The 15,876-nt window shown below is 43.6% G+C and overlaps 7 protein-coding genes across 7 annotated transcripts; 3 read left to right on the top strand and 4 right to left on the bottom strand.

Annotated features, from left to right (window-relative positions):
• Positions 1-442: 442 nt before the first annotated feature.
• Positions 443-1,909, bottom strand: SAMD00019534_108150 (hypothetical protein; the record flags this gene model as incomplete). Its single annotated transcript, XM_012893844.1, has 4 exons — positions 443-934; positions 1,013-1,212; positions 1,306-1,625; positions 1,701-1,909. 4 exons carry the CDS (start codon positions 1,907-1,909, stop codon positions 443-445), a joined length of 1,221 nt encoding a protein of 406 aa, XP_012749298.1.
• A 709-nt stretch (positions 1,910-2,618) lies between these two features.
• Positions 2,619-3,561, top strand: SAMD00019534_108140 (hypothetical protein; the record flags this gene model as incomplete). The annotated part of the gene is made up of 3 exons (XM_012893843.1): positions 2,619-2,843; positions 2,900-3,058; positions 3,154-3,561. The coding sequence occupies 3 exons, from the start codon at positions 2,619-2,621 to the stop codon at positions 3,559-3,561; spliced, it is 792 nt and encodes a 263-aa protein (XP_012749297.1).
• A 371-nt stretch (positions 3,562-3,932) lies between these two features.
• Positions 3,933-5,481, bottom strand: SAMD00019534_108130 (hypothetical protein; the record flags this gene model as incomplete). The annotated part of the gene is made up of 3 exons (XM_012893842.1): positions 3,933-4,008; positions 4,097-4,242; positions 4,417-5,481. The coding sequence occupies 3 exons, from the start codon at positions 5,479-5,481 to the stop codon at positions 3,933-3,935; spliced, it is 1,287 nt and encodes a 428-aa protein (XP_012749296.1).
• A 1,327-nt stretch (positions 5,482-6,808) lies between these two features.
• SAMD00019534_108120 (hypothetical protein) lies at positions 6,809-7,759 on the bottom strand (the record flags this gene model as incomplete). The annotated part of the gene is made up of 1 exon (XM_012893841.1): positions 6,809-7,759. The coding sequence occupies one exon, from the start codon at positions 7,757-7,759 to the stop codon at positions 6,809-6,811; it is 951 nt and encodes a 316-aa protein (XP_012749295.1).
• A 659-nt stretch (positions 7,760-8,418) lies between these two features.
• On the top strand, positions 8,419-9,020 carry SAMD00019534_108110 (hypothetical protein; the record flags this gene model as incomplete). The annotated part of the gene is made up of 3 exons (XM_012893840.1): positions 8,419-8,516; positions 8,608-8,753; positions 8,815-9,020. The coding sequence occupies 3 exons, from the start codon at positions 8,419-8,421 to the stop codon at positions 9,018-9,020; spliced, it is 450 nt and encodes a 149-aa protein (XP_012749294.1).
• A 304-nt stretch (positions 9,021-9,324) lies between these two features.
• On the bottom strand, positions 9,325-10,688 carry SAMD00019534_108100 (hypothetical protein; the record flags this gene model as incomplete). The annotated part of the gene is made up of 5 exons (XM_012893839.1): positions 9,325-9,937; positions 10,019-10,085; positions 10,181-10,281; positions 10,379-10,479; positions 10,626-10,688. Coding segments are annotated over 5 exons (945 nt in total), but the record flags the coding sequence as incomplete, so codon positions are not given.
• An 837-nt stretch (positions 10,689-11,525) lies between these two features.
• SAMD00019534_108090 (hypothetical protein) lies at positions 11,526-15,756 on the top strand (the record flags this gene model as incomplete). The annotated part of the gene is made up of 3 exons (XM_012893838.1): positions 11,526-12,593; positions 12,693-15,386; positions 15,448-15,756. The coding sequence occupies 3 exons, from the start codon at positions 11,526-11,528 to the stop codon at positions 15,754-15,756; spliced, it is 4,071 nt and encodes a 1,356-aa protein (XP_012749292.1).
• Positions 15,757-15,876: the final 120 nt, after the last annotated feature.

The following is a 15,876-nucleotide window of genomic DNA, read 5'->3' as shown; positions in this document are numbered from 1 at the left end:
AATAATATCATCTATTTAGATTGAATGAATAAAAGTTGTGGAGTGTTTCGTGTTTGTGTGTATCTCTTTCGAGAATGAGAATTCAAATGATTGGCGGGAATGAAGTTGATTACGACAGTGGAGTGTTATTGATGAGAACAACACTTTAATGGAATTGTGATTCACTACACGGACATCAGTTTGCAAACACAACATCTGATGACTTTAGTCAATGTACATAATACACTCGAGGAATTGACAGTACATGTACTCTTTATTCCAAGAAATCGACACTTCCAACGTCGTCCATTCGGGAACTGATGGACCCTCTGATCAGAAGAGGCGGACGATTGAACTATTTGCCAGCATGGAATGGCAACTAACATAGTCTCGAGGATCATCCGGACACGACATGGTCTCAAGAGTCATTCATTCATTCACTCAAAGTGGGAGAACGACATGTTCAACTACTGATTGGATGACTGCCATTACCATTACCATTACCATTGCCATTGCCTGTGCTATTACTACTGCTGTTGTTATCGTTGCTGTCTTCCATTACTACACTGACGTTTGCAGGATGCTCGGCGCTGTCCTTGTCTGTCTTTGTTCTGTGTTCTGATACACTTGTCGACTCCAAACCATTGATTAGGTTAAGGGTTGAGGGCGACAGTCCATTCGTTATCTTGTTGTTTGTTAATGGTGTGCTGAAGGGTGGTGATGTTGGTGTCGATTGTGATGTAGTAATGATAGTTGCTGTTGATGATGTACCTGGTGTTCTGCCCTGACTCAGTTGCTCGGACAGTGAGGGAAATGGTATTGGATAGTTAGCGTTGAAATTGAGCATTGAAGTGGAGGCACGCAACGAGGGCGATGCCTGCGGTGATCCTTGCGGTGAGTTTGATTCCGATGTAGTTGGCTTTGTTCTAAAGTTGATGATCCTATTCTCCAAGTCCTAAAGATTCAACAAGTGAGTGAGTCGTGTCAGTCATTCGTTCATGTCAATCAATCATTCAATCATAAGGGACCATACAGTGACAAGATTGATGAGCTCTGATACCACAGAGAGTGAACTTGATGCGCCTGTTGAAGGTGTATCCTCGGCCTTTTGCCTCTGAGACTTGTTGGGCCGAGGTATGTGGAACGACATTGGATTCTCTCGCTTTGATTTCTCTGTTGACATTGGCTTAATGATATTCTTTCTCTCGCGGACTGTGAGTTCTTGTCTCAGGTCTGGTGTATCATTCGCACGATTGATTGATTGATTGAGTTAGCATGTGAATGCGAATGATGATGATCTTCCCTTTGAATGAATGAATGCCATACCTCTTATATCCTCTCTAAGTCTCTGTATTGTTTCATCGGCTGCTTGTTTTGACTCTTCCAGCTCCATCTGCATCCAGACATTCTCCTCCATCACTCTGTCTAGTTTGTAGGTTAGGTCGTGTACGGATGCAGTGGCCACACGCTCCCTACGCTCCAGTGAATCATTCTCTTGTTCCAATCGTCGTTTATCAGATACCAATGTCTGTCTATCCTGTTGCAACTTTGACACCTCATCCTGTAGACTGTTTATCAGACTAGTAGACTCTTTCGACATCTTGTTCAGCTTGTCCTGTGTATTCTCATGATCATTCTTCAGTCGTCTGTGTTGGACATGTTAACAATCATCATCATCATCATATTGATCGATTGAGGTGATTGAATGAGATGATACACACGCATGTTGTGATTGTACTTCGGCATATTTCTTCTCGCAGGCTTTGAGCTCACCTTCCATTTCCTCCTCGAGCTGCTTGGAGAACTCTTGATACTCAGTGAAGCTGACCTCTAGATCATCCAACTCTTGTTGTTTATCCTCTATAGCCTTTCGCCAATATGCTATCTCCTCCTGTGGCGTGGCAAACTTTGGTAGTTCCACTGTCGACATGTCTTCTTCTTCTTCCTTATTCTTTATATATTACTTGTTATATGTTAAATTATTGATTGATTGATTGAATTGATTGTTTGTTTGCTTCTGCTGCTGAGCTGTACTGTATGATTGTTGATGTTTCTAAATATATCTGTTGCTTTTGCTGTTACTGATTACTATACGACACATACCTTTTAGTAGTCGTAGTAGTCGTAATTGTAGTAGTTAGTTAGTGTAGTAGTCGTATTCGTAGTTGTTGGGAATGTTGTCAAAGGACAGGTCTCTCTTCTCCCTCCCTCTCTCATTCATTCAACTTGCTGCGTTTGCTCAATCCCACCCACACTCAAACATGAAAAAGTTGGTGGTCATTTCAGTGCTAGTGTTGATTGTGAATAGTATCCATTCACCCAACATTGTGAGATACCAAATTTTAAATAGTTCAACGGATGATTATGAAGTTCAGTTATTATTTGAATGATTGACTTTGCCAATAGTTGTCGTTTGGTCATTATAGAGATAGAAGGTATCCATCAAATAAGATATACCAACAACATATGATCAATCAGTCAGACAAGATTAATCTAGTCATATGACACACTTTTCGGAATGAAGACTCTTCCCAACTACATCATCCACTTTGGGTTAGTCGTCTCCACTTCATGATCAAATATAATATATTCTTACATTCTTATTCATATAAATACTCACTCATTCAAAGATACATACAATGTTGAGACATCAAGCAAGTTCATCTTGTTCATCTGTGTTGTTGAATCAACTTGCGAGAAGATCAGTGCCAGCTTACTCCTCATGGTTGGTCAATGGCAGTGATGCTTTGCAACATCACAACAGCATTGCCAATGCCAAGAGACATTACTTCAAATCGACGATGCCCTCCAGCTCACTGTTTGATGTGTTCTCAAAGATAAAGAACGTAATCACAGGTCCAGAGGTATGTACTACTATCTCAACTCATTCACTATCTCATCATCTTTGGTTGATTGTCAGTTCACTAACACCTACGCGACCAAGCAGAAGAAAGAAGACGTTAAGCCAACAACAAGGGAAGCACCAAAAGCACAAGAAGATGCACCCAAAACAGCTGCTGACAGTGTCGATCAAGAGAAGCAAGCAAATGACGATCTAGAGTTCAACAAGATGTTGGATGTATGTGTTCTCTCTCGATCATTGTGGATGGATAGCGAGGATCAAGGGCACGATCTAACATCATTCGATCAATCAATCAATCGATCATTTAATAGGCTGGTAAATACGACTTGAACGACTTTAGAATATACATAGCAAAGTCAGTGGAGCCTGCTGTGAAGGCTGGACAGATCACAGATCAAGTGAAGGAGTTCCAATCATACATCAAGATACTTGATGCAATGACTGATGAGGAGAGGGCCAATCCCAAGATCTTCCAAAAGTACGCCTTTAAGATCAAGCAGAGGATCAATCAAGATGCTGGAACAACGCCACAGCAGTTCACAGCCATGTTCGACACGTTCAACAATGCCAGACAGATCTTTGAGGTCATGTCCAGGTTCAAGAAGCAGGGTAAACCAATCCCAAAGAAGGCCGTAGAGATTCAAAAGTTCTTCAAGGACAACAAGGACGATGTCAGGAAAGAGATGGAGAAGATCAGGAAAGAGAGAGCAAAGATGTAATACATTCATTCGTTCATTCATTCGTTCATTCATTCATTCATTCATTCATTGTTCATGTCATTGATGAAGCGAGGAAGATGGAGAGACGTAGGACGAGGAATTGAAGCATTTAATTCTATTGAGGAAGGGAAGGAAGGAGAGGGCGTGTTGGCAGGATGGTCCGCCAGTAGTGTATGTGGAGGTTGTGGAGAGGTTGGTGTCTCCGCACTCGTCCACCTTGAGTACTATATTCATAAGGTTGGGGACATTGATTGGTTGATTGACTGATTGGCTGATTGTACATATTTATAAACAAGATTGATTGATTAATTGGTTGGATGGTTGGATGAATGAATGAATAGGCGAATGAATTGGGTCTCATCGCTGAGTCGTCAGCATTTGACTGGCATGTTTATCGACTGAATGGCAAGTCCGAGTAGAATTAACATAACTAGGAATGCTCCATTGCTAATGGATTTGATAGATAGAGAGAGAGAGAGAGAGAGAGATGTTAGTTACTAGTCATTGATTGGTGGTGCTGCAGCATCAAACATACCTTGCCTCCAAGAATATTCTATCCTCTCGGAGAACTTTGATCAAGTCCAATGGCTTGTCCAAAAAGATCAATGATGGTATCTTTGTGCAAAGTCGGAACTCTGGAGCTATGACCTCAGCCGCTGGCGTTGACGTTGCAGGTAGGTCCTTTAAGGGGTGTACCAGTCTTTCTTTCAATAAACTTTTGTTGTTGTTGTTGTTTGGTCGAGTCGTTGTTTTAGTTTGTTTGGTTGGTGTTGGTATTGGAGTGATTGGTGTTATCGTTTGCTCTGTTGTTGTGGTTGTTGTTGTTGCTTGGATTATATTTGGTTGGGTATATACACTATCTACATTGTTGTTGTTGTTGTTGCTACTATTACTATAATTATCACTTGAGTTGTCGGAGGAGGAGGAGGTCACCTGTGCTGACTCCTCTAGAAGTGGTTCATCACTCCCGGCAGTCTGTACCTTTACTTCCTCGACTTGGGGTGGAACAATTGTTGGCTGCTCCTTCTCCAATACAGTTGCTATGTCTGTTGTTGTTGATGTTGTTGTCATTGGTGCCAACACTGGTGAACTCTGACTCTTTATAGTTGATGATACTGCTGATGTCTGTATCTCAGATATTGAGAATGAGGATGACATCGATGATGACGATGGTATCGAATCGATCGAATGACCCTGCAGCATATGGTTGGTGACATTGGTGATGTGCACAGCCTTTTGACGAATGTCCTTGAGAGGGGCATCAGAGGCGATGGTCTTTCTGATGTGATCCTCGGTGATCTGGTCCCTGCCCTGCTGGTCGAGACGCTTCAAGATCCTCGTGGAGACCACCTCCAGGCAGTACGACAGGTAGGTGTAGATGAACGACTCACGGCTCTGCATTTCGATGCGCTCGTAAAAGTCTGTGCCACTGTAGATGACCTTCTTTCGCTTAATCATATCCTGGACCACCGAGTACACTAGCTCGGTCGGGAAGAACAGGGACATGTGCTGTGTCGACATGGTGGACTCGCGAGGAATGATCTCAAAGTCGCGGACATCATCGTCGTCCTCCTCCTGATCGCTGAGCACGTCGTCCTTGGGCTCGGTCTCGGGGTTGTACTTTGGCAAGTTCTTCATCGACGAATGTTGGATCCTGCCCTGGGACTGATCGAGGATGTACTCGGCCAAGTCATAAGAGAACACCGCATTGATGGCCGCTGTTATGGCATCTGGTGAGAGATAGCTCTGTTGCTGCTTGTTCTGTTGTTTGGCATAGTTGATCGTTTCGATAACAATGCTATTGATCAAGTCGACCAGGAGTGTATTAAAGTAGGAGATGCCACCAAGGGAGAACTCCAACGATGGATTGGTATACACGCTGGTCCTTTGGATGGACGATGAGAATGATGTAGATTCCATCTCCTGTTTGTTGTTGTTGTTGTTGTTGTTGTTGTTGTTGTTGTTGTGTTTTGGTTTGTTCTTTAATGATACACTCTTTCTGTGACTGCGTCAACTACAAATCAAATACTATCTGCTGTAACTACTAATTACTCTTTGAAAGTGTTATAAAGGAAATTGAATGGTTAATATCATAAGGTAATTGTCAATTGAGTTAGTGAGTGAGTGAGAGATGGATTGAGGGATAAGGTGGAAGCAAGAAGATAAGGTAACCATAACAATGCTCTCGCGCGCATATACAAGAACATAACCACAACAAACAAACAAACAAACAAACAACAATTCTTGACAATCTTGTGAACCCAGGTCGCATGTATGAGCAGCACTGCTGGTCAAGGTTAAGTTTGTTATTGTTGTTGCTGCTGTTGCTGTTGTTGGAGTAAGTATGGTATGATGATGACCACATGTGCGCGGGACACAAGGTTGGATGGATAGATGGATGAAGGAAGGAAAGAAATAATAAGATGATAGTGGGATGTTCAAGTGTTGGTGTGTTCGTGGTGAATTGAATGAGTGCGAGTGAAGTGAGTAGTGAGTGTGAGTGTGAATGTGAATGTGAGTGATAGGGAGAGAGTGTGTGTTATCTCTTCTTCTTGTTCTGTTGAGAAGAGAGGTCAATGTGTTTGTGTATGCGCGAGTAATGAGTAACTCTGACATCAACAAGTAATAGCGGGTAACTCGTACAATGATAATTGTAAGTCGTGTGGTCGACTTGACTTGGTCCATCATCATCATCACCATGAACAATATCAAAGACATAGATTAGATTTAATGATACTTACATCTATCTTCTTCTTCTTCAATTCAAATGATTAAATATATAAATGTAAATAAATATCGTATTATTATGTATATGTAAATAAAGTTAATATATTATATATGTATGGGGATTATTATTAATGAATGAATGTACATGTCTGGTAGACATTACTTATTCTACTCACAATTTCGAGAAGGTGTATCTCACCTGATGTGAGTCAAATTTCCATTATTTATTTATTTTGAAACTAAGAGAGAGAGAACTGTTTTGAAGGGTTGGCTGAGGGTTCCCGTGTGGGGTGGCTGGGTCAGGTCACAAGAATTCGAGAGGACAGGGTTTGAACAACAGAAGGCCACCCCCGCCAGGCCCAACAACACAGGTGTAATGAGTCATCAATGATGATTCAACAATTAGTTGTTATATTTATCTATCTCCATTTAGTGATACGTTGTCATATGCATTGTTGGTTTAATCTTAATGAATGATTCATTCAATCACTATTCTTGATGGTGATCAATCTATCATTTATTAATAACAATATACTTGGATAAAGCAGTCAAAACAGATGGTTCGTTGGAACATTGAGATGTTCTCCTTGCCTACGTACTCGTAGTAGGAGCTGAAGATCATTTGATCACACCAGTTGCATTTACGCATGCTCATTGGTACACCCTTCTTGAATGGTACTTGGATAATATTGCGAAGGTAGTTGGGTACGCCAATGTAGACCAGTGCAGGAAGCGAGGCATAATCAATCTGATTGACAGGTGCATAGTTTTGTTGGACCATAGCTTGTGCAGGTGCCGGGGCGGGTGCGGCACGCTTGGTCTGGAAGCACTTTACACAGACATCAAAGTTGGTGCATTCGGAGCAGTGATTGGTCATGCCGCGAATGTCCACTCCACAGATGCTGCACAACACTCTGGTCTTGGCGCCGTAGAGGAAGGTGATGTTGAACTGGATGAGTGGATGGCGATGCTGGCTCTCGGGCACCGTCAGTCTTTGTGTCTGCTCGGCGATCTTGAGCAGCTCACCGCCCTCCAGCTCAAAGCCAGTTGAGCAGAATCTACAGATGTCAAACTCGGGACATTCCACGCAATGGTATCTCTCACTGACTCCGTATCCCACTCGTTTGCACAGTCTACACTTCCATTTGTTGCCTCCAGACATGCCATAGTCTGGTTGTACAATTCTTATCTGGTGAGGATGTATAGATGCGCTGGACGCAGGTCGGGCCTTTTGGGTTGGGATTGTCGAGGCGACTGGAGCAGGAGGTGCTGTGGCTTGAACTGGTGGTTGCATTTGAGCGGGAGGTGGAGTAGGTCTGGCGGGAGGGACTGTTGTTTGAGTTGGAGGACATACTCTAGGTGCTAGAGATGGAGTGAAGGTACTAGTTGGTTGTGGTTTGGACATTGGAGGTGGAGGTTGTATGAAGGCCTTTGTAGGCTGACGTGGAGGTGGAGGTTGTGATGGATACATATGTTTGATAATGTGTGTATTTGATCGGTTTATTTATTTATAGGTTTGACTTATTAATAATCAAGTTGTAACTGGACTTAGATTGATGTTGATCAAGTACTTCATCGCAAGGGTAGGTACCACCACTTCATTAGTTTGGAAAGGTGGGTTACAACAAGATACAGATTCCAAGTCCGTTTGGTGGGTGTCGATTCAAATAATTAATCATTCAAGGATATAAAGATATTTGTGACGTCACACATCCAATCAATTAATGATCTAGTCTAGACTTATTATTATTATTATTACTTTCTCAACAAATAAAATACAAACAAATAATGATAGTTAGTCAATAAGAACATGTTTGATAATTTTGGCCTTGTTAAAAGTTATCTCTCCTATGATAATGATCAAGTAATATCAGGGATTCATGTTAAGATCATGATTGCCCACCAGCTAGGCATTCTCAAACGACCAAGGTCGAGTCCTAGTTAATGAAGTTCCACCACACTTCCATTAGATTTTGAGTTGGTGGTGGGTTGGAAAAACAACTTGTTGACAGAACCTTCAAGATTCAAGTTGTTTTTGCGTCATTCACAATCCTACTAGATTACATAACAAACATATACATAATATATATATAAATATAAAGAATATATAAAGAACAAATATAGAATAGAATGAGCTCAGGCAAATACGTTGGATTGGGTCCAAGAGACACCACTGAATCACCATTCCCAGATACTTACCTCAACTTGCGCGAGTTGATCTACTTCAGGTATGTTGCTAGTTATGTGAATGATAGAGAGAGAGAGGAGTTTGATTGAGTAACAAGACTAACTTACATATTCATATAACAATGATTCTAGATCATGGCAAGCATCAGGAATCATCCCATTCTACTACTACTTTATGTTGGTACTTGCACTCTTCTACTTCCTCTATGTGATCATTATTGAGACTATTGCACTTGGCGCTGGCGGTTTCTTCCTTGGACTTCTCTTCGGAACATTGAGTATGTTGTGTTTACTCATCGTCTCATCATCCTCCTCTTATAATAACTAACTATTCTTTAGGATTGTTATTCGTTGCATTGTTCGCTAGAGTCACATCTGAGATCTTCTTGTCCATTTTCGACATTAGAGACAACATCTACAAGCAGACAGTCAATGCTTCAGCCCCAATTGCCCACCACCAACCAGCCCAATACCCAAGCCAGTCAGCCTCCAGCAGCAACAACAATAACGCTGACTTTGGCCAACCGTACAACGGCAATCTCTAGGCGTCTAGTACTGCACATTTCAAACGCAAGCAGTTTGCAGTGATTGCAAACTTACCTATCCACCCTTAAGGGTGGACCGATCTGGAGCTACTCTCTCTTTCTTGCAAGCCAATGAACACAAAAATACACTGGCTAGCTGCTGCTGCTGCAACTGCTGCGATGTTCATTCCTCCTCCCAAATCACATATCATACCATACTCATTGGATTACGATCATAATGATGATGATGGATGATGTAGACTACGTACGTCGCACTTTATTTTTTGATTGATAATGATTACTACTATTACTACTTGATCGGTCAAGAGTCTGGAATTGTAGGTATCCAGAAGGAGAGCGTAGAGCAGCCCGAGGCGGCCATCATCATCTTGGGATTCCACTGGACACAACCGACTTTAGAGTTGTGTCCACCCCAGACGGCCACCTCCTCGCCTGTGAGCGTCCTCCAGACGTGGACGGTGCCGTCTTCGCTGCCACCTAGCACATACTGAGTGTCGGGCGTGAATGAGGCCTCCAGCACCGAGTTGCCATCGTTGACAAACGATGTGTATGTCTGGATGACCTGGCCATTGAAGGCGTCGATGAGGAAGATGGTGGCCTCTGTTGTGGTCAGCAGTATGAATTTGCCATCGTTGCTAAACTTCATTGATGTCCACTCGACTGGATTGGTATGCTTGATTGTGAATGTTGTAAAGGGGCCGCGATCATAGTTGCGGGCGTCAAACAGCTTGATGGTGTTTACAGATATGGCTGTGGCGAGGATCAATCCCTCTGGGTCGTACGACACTATTGGACGGGCGTTGCGTCGCATGATGCCCTGACAAGTGCTTGTCCTCAGGTCCCACAGGCGGACAGTTTCGTCCAATGATCCCGATATGAATGTATCTTCCTTTGGTGACATTGCCAATGATACAACTCTGTTTTAGTTGACGTTGATGTTAGTACAACACTCTTTTCTTGTAGCCCTGAGGCTGGCCTTGGTGGATGAGATGTCTTACTTGTTTCTATGTCCTTTAAAGTATCGAAGATACTTGTTATCATGTAAAGAGAGGTATCTGAGTGATTCTATATTGGTTGGAGACAGGAACAAAGAGGTCAGATTGATTGTTTGATTGATTGAATGATTTGATTGCTCGAGTGATTGATTGACTTGCCCATACCATCCCATGAGTTCTTCGATGCACATAGTATTGCATTGTTATGATGAGTGAATCTTATGAGGTCTACACCGTACTTCTTACTATATATGACTTTTTGGGTGCTGTACATGTACATTCAAGCAAGGAAGTAGGTGAGTTAACATTGAACTGCTACCTTAGTGCGTCCATCCTATCATTAGTGCTTGCTCTTCTACCTACTCTCCAGAGTTTATATTATACAAATGAATGGATTCGTCGTCTGATGCAGTCACCAGTAGTGAACCGTCTTTATAGAAGTCCATTGAGTTGATTGGTGCATTCTATTTCAATGAAGATGATGATAATGATCATTTGTACGAGATCTCAGGCATTAGCTATCAATGATGATGGAGGGCGGAGCAGGGCTACTGAGCGTCCAGGCATAGTTTGTTGGGTGATGGATTGATATATGAGCTCAAGTACTTACATTATCCTCTTTGAATAACTTCCCAATTCCCATGGAAGATATAGATAAGTCTGTTATCCTCATTTATGTTTATATAGATTATATGTTGTTGTTATACAATGTTAATGAATGCAGAGAGTTGTAGAACTTGATTGCAATGGATCTGTTGAGATGTTTGAACGGACTCTTATGCTTTTTCCTTGCCCACTCATTCTTCAAGTGTGTTCAACTTCACCTTTCTATTTTCGTGTGTATTGATCACTTTAGGGAAGAACACTCACCCATCTTACCACTCCGCGTCAATTTGATTGATTTCGTTCTAATGTCCTATCGTTAATAACAATGACGAGTGAAGTGATCACTTCTCTAAGTTAGTGTAGGGTAAACGTTTGATTGATTGATTTTTTGTTTGTTGTGGTTTAACATTTAACAATCAATTACTCGTTCACCATGGAGCTCCATTAATATGTTGAATAACAATATACTATTATCTCTATAGATGGTAGTTATAGATATCCAAGATATGATACAAAGAGATAATAAATTAAACAAATATTTCAAAAATACACTTCTTTGGTTCATGAAAAACGAACGAAAGTTAGTTGAGCTGACTACAACCAATTAACTTTGAAAGGGGCATTTGAGATTTGGATATATTTACATACATATAATAATAGAGAGATATGTCTGCTCCATTGCCTTTGAGGAGGGCACAACAGAAAGAGAAGGCTAATAAACCTTCTCGAGAACAAAGACTAAAACAATCGATCAAAAAGAAGATTGATAAACATGCCGAGAGAAAGGACCTGATCAATCAGTTGCTGTATGTACTCACGAGTACATCCCATTAGATATTGGTACAACATTGACACTTGGACTCTGCCTCCTTTTCCCAACTCCACCCATCCCAGGACAAACTCAATGTCTGATGACAAGCGACAGCTACTAAAGTCAACGGCAACACTTGGAAAGAAAGAGACAAACAAGCAGGCAAAGGAACGTGTGGAGATTGAGGAGAAGCTCAATGTATCAAACTTGCCAGAGGATAGGTTTCATAGGAAGGTTAAGGATGCCACTGTAGTAGCAGAGGAACACGATATGGATGAACTTGATGAGGATGATCAACAAGAGATACAAAAAGCAAAGACTCCTGTGGCAATGCCATCATTCTTTTCCACAAGGAAGCCACCTGCTGCTGTGGTCGATACAAAGACAGATGTGCCAGAGGAGGATGACAGGATTGTGAAGGACGATCTACCAAAGAAGACAAAGAGTCTGAGGCCAAAGAAGCAGCCCGAACAAAAGAGAGAGGAGAAGTCGAAGAAGAAGTACTTCTTCTGGTCACAGGAGCAGATTGACAATGACTTTGAGGAGTACCAAGATGAGAGTCTGGTGAGCAACAACCTCAAGTCAAAGAGAATGCATCGCGTCGATGTCGACGATGACCAAGAGATGGATGGCAGCGAAGACGAGACAACTGTCAATCTGAAAGGCAATATTGGAAACAATGACAGCAAGGGCGAAGATGCGAAAGAGTCCGCGAACAAAGTGGAGGAGAAGGAGGACAAGGAGAAGGTCACCTCGCCAGCAGAGTTGGAGACTGATAACAAGAAGCGAAAGGATACAAGCAATGAGGCAACAACAAAGACCAATGTTAAGAGGACAAAGAAGGAGGTATCTACTCCTCTTACAAAGGCAACAACATCTTCACACAATGTGGACCAAATGGACACAACATCGACTACAGCTAAGACTACGACTACGACGACAACTACTACGACAGCAAAGACATCAGATAAAGAGATGGCGGATACTCCATCAACAACCAACATGGAGGAGAAAGATAGATATAACATTACAATCGATGAGTTTGGCAAGCAAGAGGAGCAAGAGCGTGAGATCATATACGCAGATCCAACTGGAGCAGAGATATTGGAGGAGCAGCTATTCAACATTGACGAAGATACTCAAGAGAAGATCAAGTACAATGTATGTGTGGAACCAATCACTCAACCAATCACTCGTCAATATTTCAATCACTCACTCGTCAATCACTCACACTATCACTCAATTATCAATCAATTCCAGGTGTTCCATGTTCCTGTTGAACGTCTGCCAGAGGTGGTAGAGTCGAGAGAACAATTGCCAATCATGATGGAGGAACATAACATTGTGGAGAAGATCAAGGAGAATGATGTAGTGATCATTTGTGGTGAGACTGGATCAGGAAAGACCACACAGGTACCTCAGTTCTTGTATGAGACGGGATTCGCACATCCAGACAGCGACTTCCCCGGTCTCATCGGTGTCACTCAGCCCAGAAGAGTGGCCGCCGTCAGCACAGCCAAGCGTGTGGCACACGAGCTCAACGTCGACTTTGGAAAGGAGGTCGGCTATCAGATCCGTTACGACAAGCAGTTGGACATCAAGGTGAACAAGGTCAAGTTCATGACAGATGGTATCCTGCTGCGTGAGGTCCAGACCGACTTCTTGCTGCTGCAGTACTCCTGCATCATCATCGATGAGGCGCACGAGCGCAATCTCAACACAGACATCTTGATTGGCCTGCTATCCAGGATTGTGCCAATGCGCAAGAAGATGTGGCAGCGTTGGAACAAGAAGAAGGAGGGCGAGAAGATCACGCCGCTCAAGTTGGTGATCATGAGTGCCACGCTGCGTGTCGAGGACTTTACAAACAACGCCAACCTGTTCAACAAGATCCCGCCCGTCATCAACATCCCCACGCGTCAATTCCCCGTCACCATTCACTTCAACAAGAAGACAGTCCTGCAGAACTATGTCGATGAGGCCTACAAGAAGGTGCTCAAGATTCACAGGATATTGCCATCTGGTGGAGTTTTGGTGTTTGTCACTGGACGCCAAGAGGTCGAGCATCTCTGCGCCAAGCTGAGGCGCGCACATCCCATGCACAGCGTGAACAAGAGTTTCCACGATGCCAAAGAGAAGCTGGAGCAGGAGTTCAAGGACGAGGAGGGCACTGAGCAGCAACAGGATACAAGCAGCGCATTCCATCTCTATGGTGATGCAGACTCGGCAGAGAATCAGATTGATGACGATCAGGAATTTGATGACGAAGAGGACGACGAGCCCGCCAACGATGACGAGGAGCTCGAGGTTGTCAATGATTCAGACGTGGAGGTAGAGTCAGACAATGAGGACAACGAGGCCAAGGCAGAGGAAGACGAGGCCGATGAGACCGAAGATGGAGAGAAGGAAGAGAAGAAGGTCATTGGCCCATTATACGTCCTCCCTCTATTCTCAAACTTACCAACGGCCAAACAGATGAGAGTGTTCCAAACTCCACCATTGGGCTCGCGTCTGGTGGTCGTGGCTACCAACCTGGCAGAGACTTCACTCACCATTCCAAACATCAAGTACGTCGTGGACACTGGTCGTGTGAAGGGCAGACACTACAACAAGGACAATGGTATCTCAAGCTTCGACGTCAACTGGACTTCAAAGGCCAGTGCCGACCAACGTGCTGGTCGTGCCGGTCGTACTGGACCAGGCCATTGCTATCGCATCTACTCATCAGCCGTCTACAACGATCACTTTGAGCAGTTCTCCAAGCCTGAGATCATGATGATCCCTATCGAGGGCATGATACTCCAGATGAAGAGCATGGGCATTCACAACATCCCCAAGTTCCCATTCCCCACTCCACCCGAGGAGACATCACTCAAGAATGGACTGAGGATGCTATCATACCTTGGCGCTTTGGAGAAGCCCAACTATGCAGTCTCCGAGCTGGGCAAGCTCATGTCAATGTTCCCAGTCAGCCCAAGATTCTCCAAGATGTTGCTACTTGGTCGCCAGCATGGATGTCTGCCATACATCATCGCCATCGTCGGTATCCTCACTGTGAAGAACCCATTCGTCGTCGAGGGTGACCTCGAGGATGAGGGTGAGGATGGTCAGGGTCAGCCACCATTGATCGAGGGTGATGTCAGTGCCAAGGAGCAGGAGGAGAAGGACAAGGAGGAGAGAAGGAAGAAGAATCAGAGGATAATGAACAGTCAGCGAAAATGGACAAACAAGGACAGCGATATCCTGACCATACTCAAGGCGGTTGGTGCATATGACTTCCAGATGAAGAAGAATCCAAAGTCTGTAGACACGTTCTGCTCCAATCAATTCCTCAATCCCAAGTCCATGGGCGAGATATACAAGCTGCGTTGCCAGCTCACAGAGATTGTCAATGGAATCTTTGAAGACGAGGCATTCCAAACTGATAACGCCACACAGCCAGCGTCGATTGACAAGCCCATGGCACCACCCAATGCCACCCAGGAGCTGTACATCAAGCAGGTAATCACAGCAGGTCTAATTGATCAGGTGGCGAGGATATACGAGCATGGCACAGCACACACCCAAGCAGAGTATCAAGCATGTACAAACAATGTATCAATCTACATTCATCCCTCATCCAAGCTGGGCAAGACCACTCCAGAGTTTGTTACATTCTGTGACATTATCGAGACGTCCAAGCCATACATGAAGCTGCTGACCGAGGTCAACCCAGCATGGTTGGCCGCACTTGGCAAGCCATTGTGTGCCGAGTTCAAGCCTCTGGAGATGCCAATGCCCAAGTACTCCTCCAAGAAGGACAAGGTCATCTGTTATGTCAAGCCATCATTTGGTCCACATTGTTGGGAGTTACCCATGATGTCAATCGATCATCCAAGCTCCAAGGAGGCCTGTCGATATTTTGCCAAAGCCCTGTTAGACGGTGCAGTCTTCTCTCCATTATTGTACTTAGTTGTAAGTTCGTTAATGAGTCGAATAATCTACAATCATACCCTAACATCTCAACTTCCATTAGCCACTTCTCAACACGAGACCCAACATGATTGTATTGCCTAACACTCAGAGCAAGGTACATAACCTTGTTGACAAGCTAACAAACAATGACATCAACACCAAAGCCAAGCTGGTACAGAAGTGGTTCGACGATCCTCAATTCCTGCTCAAGGAGTACCTTGCATGGCTGGAGCCAGCGGTCCACGAACTTGTCGAAACCATGTGGCCACCATTAGAGTCGGTAACAGTTCCAGATGAGTTCAAGGTTGTCGATCCAATGCGACCATCAGAGTATGATGATGACGAAGTTGCAGCTGCATCAATATATTGATTGGATTGGAATGAATCCATGGATATATATATTTATAGTCATAATGGGGTAGTTTATTAAGGAGTTGTCTATTGTGATGTTGGATGGTTGTTTGGTAGTATGTTGGAGGGACGCAAAGGG

The sequence above is a fragment of the Acytostelium subglobosum genome (genome assembly GCF_000787575.1).
Source record: "Acytostelium subglobosum LB1 DNA, scaffold: scaffold29, whole genome shotgun sequence".
In the NCBI taxonomy this organism is placed as follows: Eukaryota; Evosea; class Eumycetozoa; order Acytosteliales; family Acytosteliaceae; genus Acytostelium; species Acytostelium subglobosum.
Note: the sequence above shows the minus strand (reverse complement) of the source record. Positions and strands in the feature narration are given on the sequence as shown.